Source organism: Heterodontus francisci, chromosome 12, assembly GCF_036365525.1.
Source record: "Heterodontus francisci isolate sHetFra1 chromosome 12, sHetFra1.hap1, whole genome shotgun sequence".
NCBI lineage: Eukaryota > Metazoa > Chordata > Chondrichthyes > Heterodontiformes > Heterodontidae > Heterodontus > Heterodontus francisci.
In genome coordinates, this window is record NC_090382.1 from 70,440,438 (window position 1) to 70,466,164 (window position 25,727).

General features: G+C 42.3%; 1 protein-coding gene across 1 annotated transcript in view; it reads left to right on the top strand.

The window, feature by feature from the left end:
* Nucleotides 1-25,727, top strand: part of LOC137375617 (collagen alpha-1(XXIII) chain-like) — a 339,099-nt gene that overhangs the window by 277,153 nt on the left and 36,219 nt on the right. Inside the window, exons 12-16 of the mRNA XM_068042994.1 lie at nt 9,222-9,311; nt 12,878-12,958; nt 19,923-19,976; nt 22,513-22,539; nt 23,514-23,567. Of these exons, the coding sequence (XP_067899095.1) occupies nt 9,222-9,311; nt 12,878-12,958; nt 19,923-19,976; nt 22,513-22,539; nt 23,514-23,567 (306 nt within the window). The remainder of the gene's footprint in view (nt 1-9,221; nt 9,312-12,877; nt 12,959-19,922; nt 19,977-22,512; nt 22,540-23,513; nt 23,568-25,727) is intronic.

Sequence of the window (25,727 nt, forward strand, 5' to 3'; positions counted from 1 at the left end):
GAGGCCAGAATTAGATGAGCGCAGATATCTCGGAGGATGTAGACCTAGAGGAGATTGCAGAGATAGGGAGGGGTAAGGCCATGGAAGGATTTGAAAATAGAATCATAGAATTGTTACAGCATAGAAGGAGGCCATTCGGCCCATCATGTCTGCACCTGCTCTCCGAGTGAGTAATTCACAGTGCCATTCCCCCGCCTTCTCCTCATAACCCTGTACATTCTTTCTTTTCAGGTAATTATCTAATTCCCTTTTGAATGCCTTGATTGAACCTTCCTCCACCGTACTCTCTGGCGGTGCATTCCAGATCCTAACCACTGTGTGAAAAAGTTTTTCCTCCTGTCGCCCTTGCTTCTTTTGCCAATTACCTTAAATCCTCTGCCCTCTTATTCTTGATCCTTTCATGAGTGGGAACAGTTTCTCCCTATCTACTCTGTCCAGACCTCTCATGATTTTGAATACCTTTATCAAATCTTCTCCCAACCTTCTCTTTTCCAAAGAAAACAGTCCCAACTTCTCCAGTCTATTTTTGTAAATGACATTCCTCATCCCCGCAACCATTCTCATGAATCTTTTCTGCACTCTTTCCAATGCCTTCACATCTCTTTTTAAATGCAGTGCCCAGAACTGGATGCAATACTCCAGCTGAGGCCGAACTAGTGTCTTATACAAGTTCAACATAACCTCCCTGCTGTAGTACTCTATGCCCCTATTAATAAAACCTAGGATACTGTATGCTTTATTAACCTCTCTCTCAACCTGTCCTGCCACCTTCAATAACTTATGCACATATACACCCATGTGCCTCTGTTCCTCAACCCCCTTTAGAGCTGTACCCTTTATACCGTCTCTCCATGTTCTTCCTACCAATATGAATCACTTCACATTTCTCCGCAATGAACGTTATCTGCCACTTGTCTGCCCATTCCACCAGCTTGTCTATTGCCTTTTGAAGTTCTGTACTATCCTCCTCACAGTTCACAATTCTTCCAAGTTTTGTATCATCCGCAAATTTTGAAATTGTGCCCTGTACACCAAGGTCTAAGTCATCAATATATATCAGAAAGAGCAAGGGTCCCAACAGTGACCCCTGGGGAACTCCACTTCAAACCTTCCTTCAGCCCGAAAAGCATTAATTAACCACTACTTTCTGTTTCCTGTCACTCTGCTATTCCATCCATTTTATTCCATGAGCTGTAACATTGCTCATAAGTCTGTTGTGTGGCACTGTATCAAATGCCTTTTGGAAATCCATGTACACAACAGCATTGCCCTCTTCAACCCTCTCAGTTACCCCTTCAAAAAAAACCCAGCCCCAGCAAATTAGTGAAACACGATTTTCCCTTAACAAATCAAAGCTGGCTTTCCTTACATAACCTGCATTTGTCCATGTGACTATTAATTTTGTCCCGAATTATTGTTTGTAAAGGTTTCCCCACCACCGAAGTTAAACTGACTGGCCTGTAATTGCTGGGTTTATCGTGACATAATTTTTTGCACAAGAATGTATTTACAATTCTCCACTCCTCTGGCACCACCCCTGAGTCTAAGGAAGACTTGAAAATTATGGCCAGTGTGTCTGCAATTTAAGCAATGAACCATGATAGATGGCATCACGTTATGAGGGCTGGCAGGAATTATTGCATGATGGAAACATCATAGCAGCTTCTTTAGTATCTGGCTGGGCACTAATAGAATGAAAACCCCTCCTACTCATTAAATTGATGGGGTTTCATTTGACACTTTGATATGCATTCCTTTTTCATGTCCTCATTCTCCTCCTCTTCATAACGTGAGAATAGAAGGAATCCCTTTGGGAAATTCATATCCCCAGCACAAAGCAATACTTTGAGCGGAGCTGAATAAAACAGTAGCTCATGTCCAGATTGGACCTCCAAAGAATGATAAGAGATCAATAGCAGGCAAAGTAGCATGAACCTTCAGCAACAGCACACAAAATGGCCTTTTCAACCCAGTATCTGTTTCAGAGATACCTTCCTCCAGCTCCTACTGCCACTTTTAAAATGATGGTAATGTTGTAGAGAAAAAATAACCACTCTCAAGTCTACGTGGATTAAAGTAAATAAAGGTTTTATTCAAGCACGGTGCAAGGGAGAAGTTCTCTGGTCACCCAAACAGCTTCTCAATGAAACAGAGTCTGTAGCATACATTTATAGAATACAATAACCATTACTCATTTGTTCACACTACCCCGACACATTCCAGGTCTGCAGTTTGATCAATAACCTGGATTGTATTGCCTCACAAACATTCTCCTACTATCTCCTCCCAACCATGAAGCTGCCACCTTCCCTAGTTTACTGCTTGTATCGTCTCCAGCCTTTCCCCTTATCTCTTTGATTAGTGAAGTAAGGGCAGCATGTTTACGCAGATATAGAGGCAATTAAATAGAGTTGTACAGTTCCAGCATAGTGGTCAAGCAAGCATCCCATCATTCAACGGGCCCCTCACAACTACAATGATTCTTCTAAACTTATGAATACATTCTAATACGAATTCTACTAATGTTACCCTTCTGGTCCCACTTCAGTAATTATTTAGGGGGGGCTTGAGACAGAAATTGAGGGAAATGGATTGGAGGGGATTTCTGTGTTCCCATGTCTCCATTTATATGAAGCAGATCAGGCTTCTGGGTGGTGTTAAATGTGCCTGATTTTTAGTCTATGATGTCTAACCAGAATAGTTCATTTTGCATCTTAATACCTCCCACAGGACAACTGTTTTAACCTCCCAGGTGTCTCTGACATGTAGGGCTAAACCATCTCTTTTTCTTGTTCTCTGTCCTTTCTAATACCTTTACACTCCTAAATCGTATATGCATTTCCATTTTCAGGATTTAACCTTGTTTCTGATATTCAGTTAGCTTACACAAATCCAAATATTGATATTAATAAGGCCCATAGATTCTTGCACAAACCTCCAGAGTTTTGATATGTATTCACCACTCTACAAACAAGAAATGGATGAACTGTTCTCTATCTTCAGCTCCCCCCAACACACACGCACACTCACGCATAGTAGGGTTGCCAACCCTCCACGATTGCCGAAGAGTCTCTCTAAGAATTGAAGAGTAATTTGCAGAACACTGCTGTGTGCAATCCTGGAGAGAAATCAGAGGAGTATTAAAAAAATTGGGGGAGAACTTCGTTCGCATAGCATTACTTCCTATGCAGATTTACGTCGATTCCTCAGGGAACAGGCAATGCCACGGGCCACTATTTGTGCAGCCCGCGCGGCATTCTTCAATGCTATTAATAAAGAACGTCGCACAGGTAGTGGTCAGCAGTGCTGCCTGCCCCTGGGGAACTGCTGAAACAGCACTATGAAAGTTAATTTCTTCCCCCTTTTGATTTTTCACATTTTCTTTGAACACACTTGTTTACTAGTTATAAAAATATTGCACATGGTTGACTGATGTCAAGAATCATCCAATCGGGTAATAAAGAGTCTGTTTGTTTTCCAATTGGTATAGGAAGGCAGAGCACCACAAGGATAGCCGTGTCAGATAACCAATGGCAGTGGCTTGGGGCGGGGCAGTTGGAGGAAGGAGGTCATGTGATGATTTCTCCAGTAATATGTCCAACCAGAGTAGACAACCTTAGCACTTGCACACACAATTAGCTGGCCAATGTAGATGTGAAAGGGTGAAAAATCTATCCCCAAATCACCAGGAATGAGATGACTACACTTCCTCCCTACACCATCAGGAAAATATTTTAAATAATTTTGAAGAATTTATTTGTTGTGTCTTGTGGTCCCCATTAAGTTAGAAGTAATCACTCTTTAGACTTGGAAAAGCTAGAGCTCTTTTTTTTAATACAGCTCTACATGCTTGGTAGGAACACTCAGACCAGTGTAGTGTTACACATCACAAGTCTGCACTGCAGCAGTGAATGTGGCCCCCTGGAACACACTTGCACATAACAATTAGCTCCTAGCTTTTTGTGACTAACATAACAATATATAACATCCCTCTTTCTTTAAAAAAACACACTGCCTCTATATTAATATAACTGTTCCAATCATTAACTTTTTTCGAAACAAGAGAAGATTAACAATCGACTTTTAGAAATAAACTGAACCCCTTTTAGAGTCTTTTATGGCTTATTTTCTTTTCTAGAAATATTATTCATGGTATCGCTTAAGTGGTAAGATGTAGTGCCTCCATCTTGTAGACTTGGCATTCGTTGCTGTCAGTGCTGCGCAGGCGATGTTGTGCATGTTATTCCTGGTGTTGTAGGAGTTGTGCTTGCTGTTGCCAATGTGATGTCACTTGCTGGTGAAATTGTTAATGTTGTCTTATTCGATAGTGATATTTCTGGTGTTGTTGTTGATGATCTCTTCTATGTTTCCAGCTCATGTGTAGGTCGAATATAGACTCTGTTCATTCTCACTTGCTTACCAGTTTCAGTCTCAATGATGTATGCCCTTTGAGTCTCAGTTTCACCAACAACTTTTGTTGGGCCCCAGGTTTTCATGATTGGATCCTGTACATGTACAGTTTGTCCTTTCACAGCTCAGTAGGGATTTAGCATGAGTGCTGTTCTCCTCTTACCTGTGCTTCAGTGAGTTGTTGTCTCACTTCCACCTGCTCACTTGAAAGATGTATTTTGCTTGGCAGACTAGTCTTGTACTTTCTTCCATTCAACAGCTCTGCAGGTGGATTTATGTCAGCCTTGAGAGGTGTGATTTGAAGTGACAATAAGGCAAGGTTTGGGTCTTCCTTTGTCTCTCGGCATTTCGCAAGGGTTCTTTTGACCGTCTGGATATGTCTTTCCATAAACCCATGGGTAGTGTGGTGATGAGGTGATGGTGTTGAACCCATACTGTTCAATGAATTCCTTAAATTTCCTGGAGGTGAATTGGGTGCCATTGTCACATATTAATTTTTCAGGAATCCCTTGTCCGGCGAACAGAACTCATACTGTTGGGAGGATTGTTGTGGCTCTCAAGTCTTTCACCTTCCAGATAAAAGGGAATTTTAAGAAGTAGTCTGCGACAATGAGATTCCATTCTTGATTGTGTGTGAATAAATTGGCTCTTACAGTATGCCACGGTGGTACTTCAATAGCTATCATCACCCCTCCCTGTCATGTGTTTCTGTACTTCTGGCATACGTTGCATGTAGACACCATGTTTTTGATGTCTTTGTATATGCCTATCCAGTACACAGCCGATCTGGCTCTGAACTTACACTTCTGCATTCCCATGTGGCCTTCGTGTATCTTCTGGAAAAGATCTTTCTGCATTGTTTTGGGTATGATTATTCTGGATCTGGCCATCAGAACACCATCTTCTAGTGAGATGTCATCTTTGATAGACTAATACTGCCGTATTGCTGGCTGCGTTTGCTGTATCTTATCAGGCCATCTCTGGATCACTTGCTGAGATAGCGTCTGTAACTCCTCGTTTTCTTTGGTCTCAATTCTATTATGACTCTGTTTTGATGGTGTTTTGCTCACTAGGTGATGAATCTTCATACCTGGATCTTTTATCTGGTGTTTCTCCTGTGGCGAGAACCGAGCTAGGGTATCTGCCAGCACCATTTCTCTTTCTCACTTGTATTGCAGAGTGAAATCATAACTCTGAAGCCTCAAGAGTAGCCTCTGCAGTCTTGCATAGATTTTTCTTGTAGATCTGCTCCAGTAGACGATAATCACTCTCCACTATGAATTTTCTCCCATGGAGATATGTATGGAACTTCTCACATCCATGCACAACTGCCAAAAGCTCCCATTCTATGTTGGCTGAGGTTAAAGCTTTGGATGGGAATGCTATTGGCTTTCCCTCTTGTACCAGGGCTGCACCCAGTCCTTTTGTGGAAGCATCTACTTTCAAAGTGACAGGTTTCTTTCTGCTGTAGTATGATAGACTTGTCTCCTTGCATACTACCTTTCTGAGTTTGTTGAAATTCCTGTTGTATAACTCTGACCATTGGTACTGTACATCTTCTTTCATCAGCTCCCGCAGGTTTGCTGTGCATTCCGACATATGTGATATGAGGGAGCCCATGTACTGGATCAAGCCAAGAAAACTTCTCAACTCTCTCTTATCTCTTGGAGTTTCCATCCCAGAGATAGCTGAGATTCTTTCAGGATGCGGCTTGACTCCATCAGGTGTGTACACCATTCCGAGGAACTGGCATTCTGTCACTTTCACAATGCATTTGTCTGCGCTTAGCTTGATCCCAGCTTTCCTGGTTCTTTCCATGGCTTCATGTAGATGGTAGTCATGATTTTTTTCATCTACACAATACATCTGGATATCATCAGCTATGCCGACTGCTCCTTTACATCCTCAGTATGTCTCGTCTACATCCTGCTGGAATACATCCTGGTTCACTTTAAGGCCAAAAGATAGACGCAGGAAACAGAACCAAAAAGTGTGTTGAATGTTGTCAATAGCGAAGATTCCTTGTTCAGGTTTACGTTCCTGTAGCCATTTATTTGCATCAAGTTTGCTGAAAACTTTTGCCTCACCTGTGCCTGTGTGATTTCTTCCAGTGTTGGTATAGGGTAGTGATCCCTCTTTATTGCTTAATTAAGACCTTTAAGATACAGGCAAGTTCTTAACCTTCGTTTGGCTTCTCTCTGACCACAATAGAATTTACCCAATCTGTAGGTTCTGTGACTCTGGGATTACCTTCTTTTCTTCCATCTTTTGAAGCTCTTTTTTAAGCTTTTCTTTTAGTTCTACAGGTACTTTACATGGGGGATGAATTACTGGTTTCATCGCTGGGTCAATAGTGATGTGATGCTCAAAATCTTGGAAGCATCCAACTGTCTCATCCAAACATTCTGGGTATATTTGTACCAGATCTTCTTTGCTTCTGATCAGACAACGCTTTTCAATAGGTGTACTATCTTCAGCTCTCAGTGTCGCCTCCTTCACCTTATGGTTTACTGAGATAATCTGTAGCAACTGTACAACCCCAGGATAACAATTTGCATCTTTTCCTTTGAGTGTCCCTATGCTTTGGGTGGTGCCCCCATATGCCGTTAGCATGCGTTGTTCGGTTTCAGTGCATCTTTCCTTGGATAACCATTCTCTGCCAAATTTTCAGGAAAGATCTTCTGGTATAGTCTGAGTAGGATGATGTTATTCTGTGCTCCGCTATCAATCTTCACCTTCAAATTTATCATTTTGGGCTTATTTCTCACCCTCTTCCTGATCTGAATGGTGATGTGTATTTTTTTTTCTCTGGGAGCTGTCATATCCAGACATTTCATGCAGTTGTATGGTTCCTATGTCTCTCATGGTCTCTAACTTATCATCATCTTCCAGGGTATGGATATTTTGGTTTCTTTTCCTACTCATTTTCCCTGTTGCTCTGGCTCTGGTGTCTCATCTACCTCCATCTTTGATCTGCACATCTTTTGCCAGTGATTGGCCTTTCCACAAGCTCTGCAGATTGATCCATATGCGAGACATTTCCTTCTGTCTGTGAATTTATGTGGTCATCCACAGTTCTTGCACGTCTTTCTCTCTGGTGTACATTCTTATGTTTCTGTTTCACTGCATCAACCCTGCTGCTTTTCCCGGCTTAACTGAAGGGTAGCCATTTGGGTAGTTAGTGTCTTCATGGCTTTGTGTTCTCTGGCAGTGTCTACTGCCTGTAATATTGTGAGCTTTCCCTTTCCAGTTAGAGCTTTTTAGTATTTCACAATGTGCAAAACCCAAATTAGCTGATCAATCAGCCTTCATCTGTGTCTTTAAATTTTCATTTTCTGGCTGCATTTTTCAATTTTGTTACAAAATTGTCAATGGGCTCATCTAATTCCTATTTAAGGCCTTCAAATTCATATCAGTAGATCCAATGATTTGATTTTGGCTGGAGACAGGCACTGAATGTTTCAAAGATTTTGTCTGGGTTTCTGCTGTCCTCTGCACTCAGCCCCCAGCTATTAAACAAATTTATCTCCAGCCCACAGAAAGATATAGCTGATACTCTCCTCTTTGCTAATATCTTTTAGAAAGCTACTGAATGCCAATCTGCACTTTTATTTAAACTTCTCAAATGCCTCTACGACATCATCAGCTTCCCAAGTCATTATGGGCAATAGCTGTGCATTCATTGCTGTGCCGGCAGTCATTTCGTTTTCACACGATTCATCTGTTTTTTTTCTCTCTGGCACTAATTTGGCTCAATTTTTTTCAATCGAGTTTAGCAGTAAGTTCATTTAAAATGTTTTAGATTTACTCACAGACACCAGCTGCCACCATATTATGTCTTATAACCATATGTTAGAAATATTCGCACTTTAGACTTGGAAAGGCTGCAGCTCCATGCTTTTTTTAATACAGCTCTACATGCTGCTTTGTAGGAACTCTCAGACCAGTGTAGTGTTCCACATCACATGACTGCATTGCAACAGTGAACGTAGCCCCCCCGCCACCCCCCATGCGCTCCCCCCCACCCCCCCATGTGTCCCCGGGAACACATTTATATATAACAATTAATTCTTAGCTGATTAGTTCCTATCGCTTTACGACTAATATAACAATATATAACATTATACATATGCAGTTTAAATTTTCAGATGGCCAGCTCTACTGACTGAAACAAAGCAGAAATACCGACCTCCCCTATAGCCTGCCATAGACCCCCCCCTTCCATGTTATGGAGACAGGGTCATTGGCATACTCACCAATGCTGGTAAAGGTTCATTACCCTGCCCTGACAACAATCCAGAAAGTTGAAGCAGCACAGATTCCCCCCAAGACACATAGTGGCCTGATTCCTAAAGGAGCTGTCAAGATCATCACTGGATGGTATTCAATTCCCTACTGGATCAATTACCTGCTTCCTCCTGTACTTTGGGACCTTTTGAATGCTCATCCTAGCCCCACAAAAATCCTCTGGCCAGCAGTCAATGCTCATTCCCCCAGCCCTATATTAAGGTTTCCCCCAAATAGGCTGCATCTGCCAGCCATCTCTGTGTAGAACCTGGTCAGTTACTCATGGCTATTTGACACATGCAGCTGGCCAACAAAATTTAAATGAGGGCTGAGCCTGAAACTGGATTGAGTGTCTTAATTGCTCCCACAGGCTCGCTGCCTATATTGAACCCATTTTGAGCCCAAACTGAAAATTTTCTCCTAATGTTCTGAATGTTCACATGCTCGAAGAGTGATGGTGTTAAGATGTGAGCCTCCAATTCAGGTATTGTGTTTTCTGAGTATTGCTGTTTATTATTTTTCAGGGTATAATGGGTCCAAAAGGTGACTCAGGACTCCCAGGAATTCCAGGACAAAAAGGTGAAAAAGGAGATATTGGTTTCTCTGGGCCACCTGTAAGTATCTATCTAAATGTCTTTCATTTCTTAAGAATGACAGTATAACCTCAGTATTAGTACTAATGTATCAAACATCAATAAAACAAAAAGCATGAAGATGTGTTGGAAAGCACAATAGCTGATTATAATTTCTGTCCTTTTTTTGGTCCTCTTTTAATTGTCCACCTTTACCTCCCCTATCCTAAATAAACTGAATCCTGCTGGGTATCATTCATAGCATCGCTAAAAAAAAGATTGTCTGGTGACGATCTTTTTTGTGGGACCTTGCTTTGTGCAAATTGTCCGTTGCATTTTCTACATTACAACAGTGGCTGCACTTCAGAAGCACATTGGCTCTAAAGCGGTTTGGAACATCCTGAGGTCATGAAAGGTGCTATATGAATGTCTGTTCTTTTCTTTAGTGCCACTTCTCAGGTCTGATAGAGTGGTGAAGAAGGCATATGGAATGCCATCCTTTATTGGCCGAGGTATAGAATTCAAAAGCAGGGATGTAATGCTGGAACTGCATAAAACGCTGGTTAGGCCACCGTATAGCGTACAGTTCTGGTCACCACATTACAGAAAGGACATAGTTGCACGGGAGAGAGTACAGAGGAGATTTACAAGAATGCTGCCAGGGCTCAAAGGTTGCAGCTATGAGGAAAGATTGAATAGGGCTAGGATTGTTTTCCTTAGAACTGAGGAAGCTGAGGGGTGACTTAATAGAGGTACAAAATTATGAGGGGCTTAGATAGAGTAGACAGGAAGGACCTATTTCTGCTAGCGGAGAGGTCAATTACCAGGGGGCACAGATTTAAGGTGATTGGTGGAAGGATTAGAAGGGACATGAGGAAAAACTTTTTCACCCAGAGGGTGGTGGGTGTCTGGAATTCACTGCCAGGAACGGTGGTGGAGGCAGAAACACTCAATTCTTTTAAAAGGTACCTGGACATGCACCTAAAGTGCTGTAACCGGCAAGGCTATGGGCCAGGTGCTGGAAGGTGGGATTAGATTGAGTGGCATGGACACGATGGGCTGAATGGCCTCCTTCTGTGCCACAATTTTTCTATGGTTGTATTGTTCTAAGCCTCCACCTCAGACACAATGTCATTTAGAACCACTACCCCAGGATAACTTGATACATCAATACTTGCCAGATAGCTTGAATTACCTGCCGAAGAGACTGTTCAGAATAAAATATGTTAACAAACTATAGCTCCTTTAATCACTTTGATTGGCTATCATTCACAATATTCAAACATAAAGGACTTGTGGAACAAGCCTGAAGTTTCAGTGGGTCAGTAGATTTAATACAAGTAGTGTTGTCATTTAAATAATTAATATATTTAACTTTATTATCAAACAGAAACCAGCAATAGAATTATTACTTACAAATTCATGTCAAATCAATATCCACTCAACAATCTATTTGGATTTCAAGCTTAATGAGTATCAAAAGGGCTGAAATTTGTACATGTATCTAGATTTTTAACCCTCATGCCATACCCACTATGAAAGAATTCAAATAAATAATGTAAAAGGCAAAAATGCTCAATTTTTCATAGTATTCTCAGTCTTCAAGAAGACACCCAATCTTCCTCTTCCTTCAAATATTAATAATGTGGGAGATAGGCATAAAATAAAGGTTGCTACCAGGGTAATAGGTATTTGATTACATTAGTTTATGCAATGTTTGCATCCTGTTCAATCCAAACTATGTCCAACCCTGTAGCCTCTTATCCGCCTATTCCTACTTCCCCAGTATCACCCATCTCTATCTACTCTTCTCAGCCTAACTGCCACTGAAACCCTCAAACATATGTTTGTCACTTCTAGACTTAATTATATAAATGCTCTCCTAATTGGTCTCCTATCTTTCACCCTCTATAAACTACAGCTCATCTAAAATTCTGTAGCCTTAATATTAGTCTGCATCAAATCCTGCTCACTTATTATCCTAAACTTGTTGACATACATTGACTGTCCTAAAGTTTCAAATGTGTGTTTAGATCCTTGCATGGCCTCGCTCCTCCCTATCGCTGTAAACTAATCAAGCATTACAACCTTTCCTGAACTCTCAATTCTTCTGACTCCAGTCTCTTGTGCATCTCTCATCCTTGAGCCCATCGTAGGCAGCACTTCTCTCAGCTGCCTAAGTCTCAGTCTCTGGAATTCCCTCCACAAACTATTCTGCCTCTACTTCTTGTAAGACACTTCTTAACCATCTCTTTAACCAAGCTTGTGGTCAGTCCTTTTGATCCCTCCTTTGGTATTGCATTTATTATTTAATGATTTCTACTTTACCATGAAATAAGCTTCCCTTGTCTGACAGTGTTCCTCCAAATCTTTGCCAACTCTACAATGGCATGAAATTTAACATTATTAAGGGGAAGGAAGCAGTAATCTATATGCTTGCGTACACGACCCTTCTTGTCACCCATATAAAGGAAATCTTCCATTTCTGCTCCATGACAGGAAAAAAAAACTCTGCTTCCATTTTGGGCCAAGACAAGTAGTTTTCAGAAGTTCATCAACTTTGCTCTGTAAGTGCCCACTAAAAGATGCCCAAAAATAACACAAAAGGTCTCTTCCTCAATTTTAATTTCCTTCCTGTGAAAATTAATCCTAAACTTAAAAGTCCTGTACATACAGCAGCATGTACTGTGCTTGAGCCAGTTGGATACTTGGAGAAGCACTTTGGACATTTCAATTGACCTTTGGATTCCTGAGCTGACATGCGGAACCAGGCAGGGTTTCTGTTCCTGGTTACTATCCAGTTACTATTACTGGAAAGTCCATGTGAATGGATATGTGGTGCCATGGTTAAATAACATACAAGCACTCACTGTCTAAGTAAACAAGTGAAGAGTGGCCTCCAAAGGAGGAACCGCAGCAGCGGTACTGTACCCTGTGTATGAGTCAGCAACTTCAGGAAAGCAAAGCAAGTATTTGGGGAGGATATTACACTTTACAGAATTAATTCCAGGGAGAATACAATGTATGTGATATTTTATCTTAATGGAAATATTACATATCTATATGCATGTGCCCTGAAATTATAGTGGATGGGAAGGCTCTAAAGCAAGAGGTTTGCTCAGGCTGGGGGCATAATTTGGCGTTGAACAAGGATCCTTCAGGTTTCTGCCCATTTACATTTTGTTCCAAATCCTTCTCCGCCCAACCTCCAACACCACACCATATCCTGAGGGTCATGTCCCAGGAAGTTGCCAGGCTAATTATGCCATTCACACGCTCTGTTAGGCCCGAGATCTCTCATTGCCTGAGATCTGGAATCCACTCTGCTGTGGGTCTACCAAAGGCTCCAAGATCTCTACAAAAATGGCCATAAGGTCCCATAAGAGCATTTTCCATGCTTTTCCTCTTCACCCCTTCCTGTGCCTTGGGTCTGCCATTGGAGTGGCATGGCACTGCTCCAGTTTACCTCCAGGCTATTGAGGCAAGTGACTTTGATGTGAAATATACAGGTATGGAATCCACTTCCATTAGTGGAGTGAGACCCCCAGAATTTCAAGAGCATGGCATCTGTGATAAATCATTAAAACTATTCCTTGCTTTCAATTTAGGGTGAACCAGGGAAGAATGGCAATAAAGGTGAAAAGGGTGATGCCAGTAGAAAAGGTGATAGAGGTATTCCTGGCATACAGGTATGTGAACAAGCACCCATGTCTTTTATCAGAGTAAAAAGCTGAGCTGAACATAAAAGCTGAACAAGATTTCACCTAAACATTACTTTGATATACATTTCATATACATTCCGATACAGACACGATGGGCCAAGTGGCCTCTTTCTCTGCTTTAAACTTTCTATGATTCTATGATTCAGTAGTTTTCAGAAAACATTTACCTGCAGAAAATTGCTTTTTAGCTGCTGAAGCAGCAATAAGTCATATTCTACAAAAACTCAGTGGGAGGAAATATAACTCACAAGGACTGGTGGGTTGGGGGTATGTGGGACAGTAAAAGTTGTAAACATTTTCAAACCTGACCGCAACGTGCCCCCTTCCATGTTTAACGGCGGCACGTTTGACTGCATGTGAGAAACCTGCTCGCCGAAGGCAGGTCAACAATTATTATATGCGAATGAGGCAAATTTCAAATGACTTCAACAGGGATTTGAATTTAACACCACTAGCATGGGTTTCCTGGGCCTTGGGAAGCTTGTCAATGAAATTGACAGATTGAGTGATGTTTAAAGTTCTGATTGCTCGGTACGAATATAGGTTCAGGGCTTACAGCAGCTTTCTCAGTTCCCTCTGAACATGGACATTTTTCAGAGGTTTGGAGACTTTCAAATGGACAGCATCAGGATGGAGAGAGCACCATAGATGTTTTCAATGTGACATCAGACAAGGAAGAGAGTCACCATCCACAGCAGCAACAGTGTGTTGTGGTCGGATTTACAGCTGCACAGTGAGAGTGGTGGACAGGGGAGATCTGGACAGCAGAGTGGAGAGAAACAGAGACACCATGGTCTCAGAAGGCACTACCTAATTGAGGGGGACAGCAGGCAGAAGCTCAGCTTCCTTAACTTACCTGAAGAGGAGTGGTCTTACATGGTAGTTGGTCACAGATATCTGCAGCCTTCTGGACCTGGTGGCAAAACTTTGCCCATCACTGTGGAAGTCACCACCACCCTCAATTTCTTTGTCTCTGCTTCCTTCCCAGGGCACCACCAGAGACATCGTGAGGGTTTCTGTCGGCTGCCGATTAATATATAAGGCAGGTCACGGATGGGTTGTTTGCCAGGGCGCGACTTATGTCAACTTCCCCTGTGACAACAATAGCTAACCTGAGTGGGCAGTTGGATTTGAGTCACTGGCTGCATTCCCACAGATACAGGGTGTTACCGATTGGACACATGGCAAACCAAGGACCACTAAGTCAACCAGGAGGTGTTATCAACCATTAGGAAATACATTTCATTAATGTACAGCTGGTGTGCAACCACAAGAAAATATTCATGCAGCTGTGTGCCAGATTCCCTGAGAACAGTCATGATGCTTTTATATAGCAGCAGTTCAACTTTCCAAACTTCCTCCTACCAGGAAACAGACGTGAGGGCTCTCTCATAGGAGACAAGGGACACTCCCTTCAATATTGGTTCATGATTCCTATGAGAAACTCCACCAGTAATGTGAAAGAGCCCTCCATGGAGAACCACATGACCCCAGGTGTGCTATCAATCAAGCCATCTGCATGCTAAAATGTGTACTTCAGGTGCCTAGATAGATCTGGAGGTGCTCTTCTGTATTGGCCAGTGAGGTTGTCTAGAATAGTAGTGGTGTACTGCGTTCTGACACTCCTCAATCATCCTCTGGAGTCAAGAACATTGAAGAAGAGGAGGAAGATGAGGATGGTGAGCAATATGAAGCTGGGCCATCCCTCTCCAGACCAGCCACGTGCATTGCTGCCTAGGATGCCAGGGATGCCTGATAGCTCAAAGTTTCAGTTCATGGCTCACACAGGAACCAACCAAATATACATCCAATGCAAATCCCCCAATGAACCTATCGTGTATTGATATTCATTGTGAAGCAACTGAAAGGGCAAGTTGGCGCTTGGGACAAAATAATGGGCAAGCCACAGAAGTGTTGTAACTCATTAAATTTTATGCGCCATTATAAAAAAAAGGAAACTTAACAACATGGCATTTTGTCAAACACCCATGTGCAAACCCTGCATGAATTACAATAATTTTCCCTTATACTTCCTATCACTTCTAGTGGTGCATCACTTGTGGCTTCAGCAGAGGTAGAGGTAGGCTGCTCAGATACCTGCTCTGACTGTTAAGATGCTTTTGACCTATGACCTCTGGGTTTTAGACCAGAACCACATCACTCCCACCACTCTGCTGAGAGCAGCTTGGTGAAGATCAATGACAAATTTTAGGCCACTGATAAGGTATATTTCATCCTGTTTAAGGCAGCAGATATCTCCTGCACGGCCGTGGTCAGGGACTGCACAGACTCATTTCAGAGCCATTCCTGAAGCTCCACGGCGTCAGCCACTCTCTCCATAGCAAAATTTTCATAATTACCTGTAACACCAATCTAATCAAATGCAGCTGGACTCCTCCAAGCTCTCCGTTATTGTGGAGAGCACACATGGCATTTCTACCAATTACTCTCAAGATTACTGCAGCAACCTTATCGTTCTTCATCACAACAATGGCCCGCAGTGTTCAGCATCTGTGTCCAGCTAAACATAGGTTGGAGAGGATTGCACCCCACCTCCCCCTTGCCCCTCCCCCCCACCCCCGCCACCGGGTGGGCTCTCCATAGCTGTCCCTGCCATTTATGTTTACTTGCGCTTGTGTATTGTGAATTACCAGGTAAAAATCCAACTAACTGTCGATCTGAACCCACTGAAGTGCAAGTATTTACGCTGGTGCATGGCTGTATGTCCTGTAATGGTGCACCCTCCAAAGTAATGAGGTTCTCTGAGGAATCGTCATCTGCCATGAGAAGGCCCTGGAAGATAAAAGGATGGGATATGCGTTAGTCCTGGCAAAGTAATAATATTGACAGTCACCATGCTTGGGCTTCTCATAGTTCCCTCATTGATGAAATAAAGTCAGCATGTGCATCAGGTATTTTCAATTCTGTCACCAGACATCTGCAAGTTCCTAGTCCCTCCATCTCTGATTGACATGGACACAGACACTTATCTCCAAGACCCCCTCCTCTGAATCTGTGAGCTGTACAATTTGTGGACCTGCAGTCCCCACCCTCACCCTTGTATTTTGTGCTCTCTTTTCATACAAGGGGTGAAAGAACAGACCAATGAGTGACTGAAGGTCATGTATTCACCCGATGGACTCAGTGAATTCAGTGAGGGTGACTATCAAACAGATGCATTACATTACATAAGGACTGGAGTGAGTAGCAGCGGTGGATGCTGAGGAAGTGTGTATGAAAGTGAAGAATGGGTGGTACTGAAATTTAAGCCAGTGTGAGGAATGATATGATAAGAGTGCACTTGGCAGGACAGAGGGAGAGGCGTTGCACACTGCAAGATGTAGGAGAATCAGCAACTGTACTGTAATGACCTGGTTAGGTCATTAAAGCACTCCTGCACCGTATCAACGACTGGAGCACAATGTACCTGTTGCTCACGTCCAAAGCCACTTTCAGCCACCACCTTTTTGGTGAGAGTTGCAGGTTTCTCCTCCCCTGGGGAAAATTATTTCCCTCCTGGTCCTGGTTGTATCCAGCAGAAAGTTAAGGGAAGCATCATTAAATCTGGGTGCTGGCCTTGTTCTTCCTGAATCAATGTTCACTAACTCTCACCGGCTTCTTCCAAAACCTACTAGCTCTCCGAATTCCATTTTTCCATTTGCCTTTAAATAGTTGAGTTGAGACTGCATCATGTGGGTGCACATGAGGGAGACTGTGGCATAGTGGTAATATCGCTGGGCTAGTAATTCAGAGGCCCAGGTTAATGCCTTGGGGACACAGGTTCAAATCCCACCATGGTAGCTGCTGATTGTAAAATTCAATTTGCTTCTCGTGCTCCTTGTGTGGAGGCAGGCCTGCCTGTTGCTGGGCTACTTGTGGTGGTGGGGTGAGGCCCTTAATAGGCATTAATTGCCTACTTAAGGGCCTCAATTGGCAGCTGTTCACAGGCCTTCCCACCCCAGACTTAATTTGGGTGGTTCCCCCTATTACTATCCTGCCTGATTATATGCTCTCCCTGCCTCTAAACCTGACATGGGGGAGAGCAGAAAATTCCTATATATATATCAACCTTTGCAAAATTTGCTTGGGGAGACATGGAGACATTGAGAGACAATATAACTCTAAAGATGGTGCAAGAGCCGAGGGACCTGGGTGTATATATGCATAAGTCACTAAAGGTGGCAGGACAGGCTGAGAGCGCAATTAATAAAACATACAGTATCCTTGGCTTTATTAGTAGGGGCATAGCGAACAAGAGCAAGGAGGTTATGCTGGACTTGTATAAGAGACTAGTTCGGCCTCAGCTGGAGTATTGTGTCCAGTTCTGGGCGCCGCACTTTAGGAAAGATGTGAAGGCATTGAAGGGAGTGCAGAAAAGATTCACAAGAATGGTTCTAGGGATGAGGAACTTCAGTTATAAAGTTAGACTGGAGAAGTTGGGATTGTTTTCCTTGGAGAAGAGAAGGCTCAGAGGAGATTTGATGAGGTATTCAAAATGATGAGGGGTCTGAACAAAGTGGATAGGGAGAAACTGTTCCCACTTGTGAAAGGACACAGATTTAAAGTGATTGGCAAAAGAAGCAAAAAGGAAGTGAGGAAAAACTTCTTCATGCAGCAAGTGGTTAGGATCTGGAATGCACTGCCTGAGTGCTTGGTGGAGGTAGGTTCAAACGAGGCATTCAAAAGGGAATTAGACAGTTATTTGAAAAGGAAAAATGTGAAGGGTTACGGTGAAAAAGCAGGGGAATGGCACTAAGTGAATTGCTCACTCGGAGAGCTGGTACAGACACGATGGGGGCGAATGGGCTCCTTCTACACTGTAACAATGCAGTGATTCTTGTTTTTTATTCGTTCGCAAGATGTGGGCGTCGCTGGCTAAGCCAGCATTTTTTGCCCATCCCAAATTGCCCTTAAGAAAGTGGTGGTGAGCTCCCTTCTTGAACTGCTACAATCCTTGTGGGGTAGGCATGCCCAGAGTGCTGTTAGGAAGGGAGTTCCAGGATTTTGACCCAGCAACAGTGAAGGAACAGCGATATAGTTCCAAGTCAGGATGGTGTGTGGCTTGGAGGAGAACTTGCAAGTGGTGGTGTTCCCATCTACCTGCTGCCCTTGTCCTTCTAGGTGGAAGAGGTCACGGGTTTGGAAGGTGCTATCTAAGAAGGCTTGGTGCATTGCTACAGTGCCTCTTGTAGATGGTACACATTGCTGCCACTGGGCATCAATGGTAGAGGGAGTGAATGTTTATAGATGGGGCGCCAATCAAGCGGGCTGCTTTGTCCTGGATGGTGTTGAGCTTCTTGAGTGTTGTTGGAGCTGCACCCATCCAGGCAAGTGGAGAATATTCCATCACACTGCTGACTTGTGCCTTGTAGATGGTGGACATGCTTTAGGGACTCAGGAGGTGAATTACTCTCTGCAGGATTCCTAGCCTCTGACCTGCTCTTGTAGCCACGGAATTTATATAGCTACTCCAGTTCAGTTTCTGGTCAATGGTAACCCCCAGGATGTTGATGGTGGTGGATTCAGCGATCGTAATGCCATTGATTGTCAAGGGGAGATGGTTAGATTCTCTCTTGTTGGAGATGGTCATTGCCTGGCACTTGTATGGCACGAATGTTACTTGTCACTTATCAGCCCAAGCCTGCATATTGTCCAGGTCTTGCTGCATTTTAGTGAACAATAATACTGGTCTAAGCCCAGAGGCTGGCAAAGCCACTCAGAAGCGGACAAAACAAATGTGGAGATAGAAAACTGAGTCTGTGGCCAATTGAAGGAGTGGCACAACATTCGAACCTGCTAATGACCCATGAAGTGGAGGTGGTGTAGAATGAGGTGGTACAGAATACAGATCTAAAAATCATCGGAGAATGTGGCAGTGGTGATTGAATGGCAAAATGGGCTTCATCTCTGTAACATTTTAACCTAGCCTAAGCTTATGAGGTGAAAGTCTGATCTACCTATTGGCTCTAAAGGATTAGCTTCAGCAGTATCAACCAGTTCTTTCTGATCACAGATCCACTAAATTATCCCTATTTATTTCTAATCAAATTTCTGATTGTCGTTACTGCCTATTGGTGAAAATCAACTGAACTCATCAGTGTACAATTAAAAATTGTATTTAAACTGATTCATGGCGCTAAATTATTGCCAATTTCATACTCGTCTTTGGTTGTCAGTACAAAAAAAAAGCTGATCCAGAATGAGTATAATTGGGGGAGGAGGTATAGTGTGATGAGCTATTAATTTCCTGCAATTATTTCTCCTTTAGCTCTGGACACCTTCCAGTATTGTTCCAGTGGTCAATCCTCACTTTTGAATATATTTGGAGTGCAGGAGGTGGAAGGATTCATTACCAAGCCTAATCCTTCCTTGCCTGACATACACACACACACACACACACACACACACACACACACACACACACACACACACACACACACACACACACACACACACACACACACACACACACACACACACACACACTTCAATGGGTGTTGCCAGATAGTGATCAGGGTGGGAACTGTAACAGATTTTTCCCCTACTCGTCCTTGGTGCTGAGGCCAATCTCTGGACTGCTACCACTATCCTGACTGGAATCAGTAAACTCAGTTAAAATTTGGTGTCGAATATAGGACCTTCCAGGTCTGTCAAAATTGATCCAACAACCTACTGTGGAACCCGCCTGGTTTTCAGTCCATTAATTTCAGATTACCACCTAGATTGTGAAGATGAAAATTTACCCATGCATGTCTTAGTTACACATCTTAGCCAGTTGTGGCAAGGGGAAAGCTGTTCTTAGTCATCAGGTGTCCAGTCTCTTAATTCAAGCATGAACATAAATCAATTAAGTGACATGGAAAACTTTTCCAAATTATAGAAATTGAATGAAAGATTAATTAATGACATCATGCCATGTCCCCTTTTATAGGGAAATCCTGGTTCTGTGGGTCTTTCAGGTCTACCTGGTCAAAAGGGAGAAAAGGTAAGAATTCAGGATGTTTAACAGCGGACAATTAAATTAATGCGTACTACAACTCTGCACTTGTATACCGGCCTAGACATGCTGCGCCTCCCCACGCCCCCCACTTCCTGATTGTAGCACATCTCAGGTCAGGCAAGGCTTCCGTCAGCCCCAAGATTTCCCCTAACTCGGACCTTATTAATGGCCCTGGCTTTGTTTGCATACAGAAGATGGGATCCTTGGCCTCTGCTGGTGGATTTAGGGACCTGCTGCAATTAGAATAAGAGGTTATTGGCAATATCCCTTTAAATATTTTTTCTTCCAAAAAAATTTATTTTACCTGATGATGATATCTGTGCTTGGTTGCAGTCAGAGAGCTTCTGCATACGCCCCTCTTAAACATTTACACTCAGCCCTCTCGGCCGAATTCCGAACACTAAATACTGAGGCTTTGATTCATAGTATCAAGGAACAAATACCATCCCTCTGCAAGAAAAAAAAATTTTGGAGCCCTTTTAGCATGTCGGCATGGGCAGCACAGTGGCGCAGTGGTTAGCACCGCAGCCTCACAGCTCCAGGGACCCGGGTTCAATTCTGGGTACTGCCTGTGCGGGTTTTCGCCGGGTGCTCTGGTTTCCTCCCACCGCCAAAGACTTGCAGGTGATAGGTAAATTGGCCATTGTAAATTGCCCCTAGTGTAGGTAGGTGGTAGGGAATATGGGCTTACTGTAGGGTTAGTATAAATGGGTGGTTCTTGGTCGGTACAGACTCGGTGGGCTGAAGGGCCTGTTTCAGTGCTGTATCTCTAAATAAATAAAAATAAATAAATGTCTCACACTTCTATCTAATTTATGTAGAAATTATTTATTCTACTTGGATTATTGCTATTAGGAGGAACATGTTACCATGGGCTGGATATTACATTGGGCGGACAGGAGCTGGCCACCGACATAAAAGTCAGTGGTGAACCCGCTTCCGCATGGCCCGAGGATCCATCCCGCATTTTACAGGGCCCCGGGCCTGAGGGAGGAAGTCCCGCCTCATTGAGCTGCCGGCCAATCATTGGGCCGGCAGCTCTTAGTCCCAGCAGTTCCACTGGGAGTGGTGGCCACTGCTGGGACTGCAGCCCAGGCGAGGACATGGAGCCAGGACTACAGATAAGTTAGGGTTGCTTCGCCGTGGTGATCGGTCACACCCCAGCGAGGCAAGGATGGTCATGTGGGGGGAAGGGGCGCATCTCGGGTCCTGAGGGTGGTTGGGGAAGCGGGGGCAGCCCTCAATCGGGCACCCTGTGCACGTTAGTCAGGGCCCACCCCCGGGGTACTGAGAGGCTGCCAGCTTTCACTGGGCGGCCTTTCACATCTCCCGGACGCCCGCTTGCCACAGGTAAAAATCCACGTGGATGTGGGCGAAGGCCCTTAAGCGGCCACTTAAGGGCCTTGATTGGTCTGGGGCGGGCAGCCCATTCCTTGCACCACCACCCCACCCCCCACCCCCCCCCCCCCCCCCCCCCCCCCACCGGCCCACGTAAAGTGGGGCGGAGGCAGGAGCGGATCGGGAAGGCCTTCCGGAGCCTCCCACTCAATTTTACGCCACCCCACCTTGAAAGAAGTATTCATTTAGTCTGTAACTATATTTTGCTTATCTTCACCTTCATTAGCATATTTTGGGGTTCTCTCCTCTTTGCCTGTCTTTGAGGGTAGGCAAGGAAAGCTAAGCATTCTCAGTCTTGAACTGAAGCAAATGGAAATGTATTTTGTGGTGGTATAAGCAGAATAGAAAAAGTTAATCTAGAGCACTACATAAATTAAATAATGGCTGTAGGAAGAGTGAGGTAGGTACAAACTGGTAAAAAGCAATTTCAGGGTTAATGTCAAAGAGCACTTCATCATGCAAAGAGTAATCATTATCTGGAATGGCCTTCTGCTTAATGTAGTGAGCAAAAACTTTGAAATCAGACAACAATCAGTTAGATACTATGTTGGGAGGAAGTGTATGTTTCTCATGAAAGATCAGCAAGGTGGGTCAAATGGCCAAGCCCATTTCTACTTATTTTATTGTTACTGATGTTGATTGGAAGAGAAGCTTACACCCCAGACGGTCAAAATACTTTCCAAATGAACAAAACTTTTTATTGTGCTGAACATTGTAATGATTTCATGTAATGAATTATATCACTAGGCCTGAAAAAACATCAATAAAAACATTGCAGTCACAGAGAAAATAAGCTTTCATACCAAGGCAAAGTTGTTGGGTAAAATGACACGCTTCCAGTGGGGAGCCAAGCTCACAAGAAACATAGATTGGGAAACAGTGCGACAATACTATAGTTTTGACCCTTTGGATATGGCTCCCCATTGGAGTGTAAGTTAGTGAATTTCCCCTCATATATATGTATGAATGTTTTGTATTGTTGCCCTTCTTTTAATTTTGGGTATTAACTGTGATGTATGTGGAGGCAATGTATTATGTTAAAGCAAATTTATTAAGACAAAAGGTCAAGTTCAGATTTCTTTCAGTGAAGTACAGTATCTGTTTTCCTTCTTGTCTCTCACAGGGAAAACCTGGTGAACCGGGATTAGATGTAAGTACCATTTGGCAGAATATTTAAAACATGCTATTAAATTAGAAAACAAAATTGTTAATTAAGTAACTGCAGATTTCTACCCAGTCACCATATGTAAAGTTAAAAAAAACATACTTTCTGGAAAACAAATCAATCATGGAAAATGTAATAATGAAAGCACAAATTAAAGAGTTAATTAATGTGCATGATGTAAACTAAGAGCCAAAATTGTCCTGATTAGGCAATTCAGCTTCACGGACTGAATCCCTGAATCTTTCCAATTCAGATTCAGGTGTGTCATTTTCTTTTGAAAAGAAAATTTGTCACTACACATAATAAGAAACACATAATACATTTTGTGCATGAGGCATCATTTTCTGTATCTTAAGGTTTTGAAAATGACAATATATTCCTTTGCCCATACATAGGCAATGTCCCACCAAAATGGCAAAAGTTTCCGCTACCAATCATCGGGTGTTTGTTGTTTGAACAACAGAACCGAAGGTCAGAAAAGGCAAATACTGCAGATGTTGGAAACCTAAAATAACAAAGCAAATGTTGGAAACATTGGCAGCATCCTTTAAAATAACTTTTCATTTTAGGTTTCTTCCTGCTGGTTTGTGCTTCCAATTCCTCACGCCATTAAATAACTCTTATGATCTAGTGAGAATTTACCGCTGTATAAACATTATATATGTTAGAACCTTGGTGATGCTGAATGGAGAAAATTTGCATATTGCCTACTGGTTCACACACCAGTTTTATTATTGCCTCAGAGTTTCTAAATCCTTGAATTTTAAGGTTGCTGGAGTGAAAACTCCAAATAGTCTGAATATTCAATTTTTAAAGCTCAAAAGCATATACATTTATAAAAAGCCTGACTATGTTTTTTAAATTAAAAATTATTTTCAATTTCTGAGTGTCGTGTCTATGGTATAAATTGTCACACTGATTAATTGTGCCCATGCATTCAGGACTATTATTATTTGTAGGGTTTCCCAGGACTGAGGGGGCTGAAGGGAGACAGAGGTGTAAAAGGAGACAAGGTAAGGGACGTATGGCCGAAGTGATTTATGACTTTAACCCCTTATAGGGACTAAACCAAATCAGGCGGGCATCCCTATGAATCTTCCTTAATAAAGCTCAAACCAGACAAATTCTTATAGACACTTATTTGGGTCCAAAGAATTGAACTAGCTTTCCCTCAAAGAAAGAAAACTAACAAAGAATATTACCATCTTTCGGATAGCCTATTTTTTAATAATTGTGGCTAAGTCATAAATATCCCAGATATTATAAGGGTCTGGGAAATTCTTCAATACGTATCTTTTCACTTAAAGAGACACAGAGAGGGGAGGTTCTTGTTGTTGTATACAGAATACTACATGAGTCAACTTATTAATGTTTATATATTTATTAAAGAATTGAACAGGCAATATACTTTTAAGTGGATAGGTGTATCACAATATAAAATATTACTAAAAATGTAACAAATAATCTTATTTCTAACATAGAATCCAAAAGTTTAATCCTGCTAATGTTACAGAAAAATATCTTAGAATATCCATCAAAATTTAAAGTAAACATTTGCCTTAAATTCCCCAAGTAAGCCATAAGGTGAAAAGCATTGTTGAGGAATTTAACACTTCTAATTTTTGCTTCAGAAACTCTCATGATTATACTGTTTCTAAGGTATCATCTGACCTTTTAGAATATAGGTGTTACCTTTATGTTTGTGTTTTTCCTGCTTTTAAGATCCATATTTGGTAGTATCATTAACTAGCATCTCCACTTAATGTTTTGCTGGACTTCCCCTGCTCTTGAAGTTGTGAGCATTTATCTGGTCAGAATGTTTATAATTGTATTTACTTGACCTCTTGTTCCTGTGTAAGTATTATTCCAGTTATTGTTTTATTATCTATAATTGTGTTTTATGGTACCTTGTAACAACCTTTTGAGCCGACCTGTCTGCATCATCAACCAACACCATCAATTAAGTTTATTGCTACCTCTTTCTGATGTCACACAGGATATTTCATTGTGTGTTTATCCTTCAATTCCCTGGCAACAGAGACACTGAAATGGATTTCCCAACTTAAAAGGTGTTTCTGGTTCACATTCTATTGTAACAGGGACCTTGAAAGAACTTGAAATTTCTAACTCTACCTTCTTAGAGGGGAATGTCAGTGAGTCTTGGAACTGACCATTTATTCAATCTTTAATTCTAAAAGGTATAATATATTAACTAGATCTAAATTCTACCTAATTAAGCCTGTTGTACCTATATTTCATCACATGAATTATAGAATGTAAATAGAAAAACAATCTCCTTTACTACATGTACTATTTTTATTTATGGTACAACATTGTAGAAATGGCCAGACGTGATTGTTACTGCGCAACTGCATATACTAGAAGAAGACCTTGTCCTTAAATAGCACTCTTCAGGACCTCAGTACTTCCCAAAGAGCTTCATAGCCAACAAAGTACTTTTGAATTGTAGTCACAGTTGTAAAGTAGAAAACTGCAACAGCCAATTAGCACCAACAAGGTCCCACGAAAACAATTAGATAAATTACCATTTAAACAGTTTTAGTGCTGTTGGTTGAAGGAAAAATGTTAGCAAGGAAAGCAGAGGAACACCCCTGCTCGACTTTGAATAGTGCCATGGAATCTATTATGTCTACCTGAGAGGGCTGATGGGACTTTGGTTTAACTTCTCATCCAAAAGATGGCACCTGCAATAGTGCAGTATTGTACTCATTTGCCAGTTGAGATGGAATGCTCGAGTGCTGGATTGAGGCTTGAACTCATGACCTTCTGACTCAGGGCCAAAAGTGTGACCACTGACACCAATTAAAAGATAAAACCCTCATCATCATTTTCTAAATAATCTCAAAAACCAGATAATAAATAGTAAGCGTTTTCAGTTAAGTCTGCAAATAAAAGCAATAACTTGAGATAGATTAATCTAGAGGGTCTCACAAATGGATTCTAATCATCAGTCTTCGATAAAATTGTTAGACAGACATCACTACTCAGTTGAGAAATAAACTAAAACCATGGACTGAATTTTCCCCCAGAGGTGGGAAACAGAGATCAGACTGTTTCTGCATCCTGAACACACCCCCGGGGGAAGCAGTCACTCACCCGTGATTTTCCTTGGGGCAGCCAATCAATGGCCAGAGGTCAGGTTCGCCATCCAA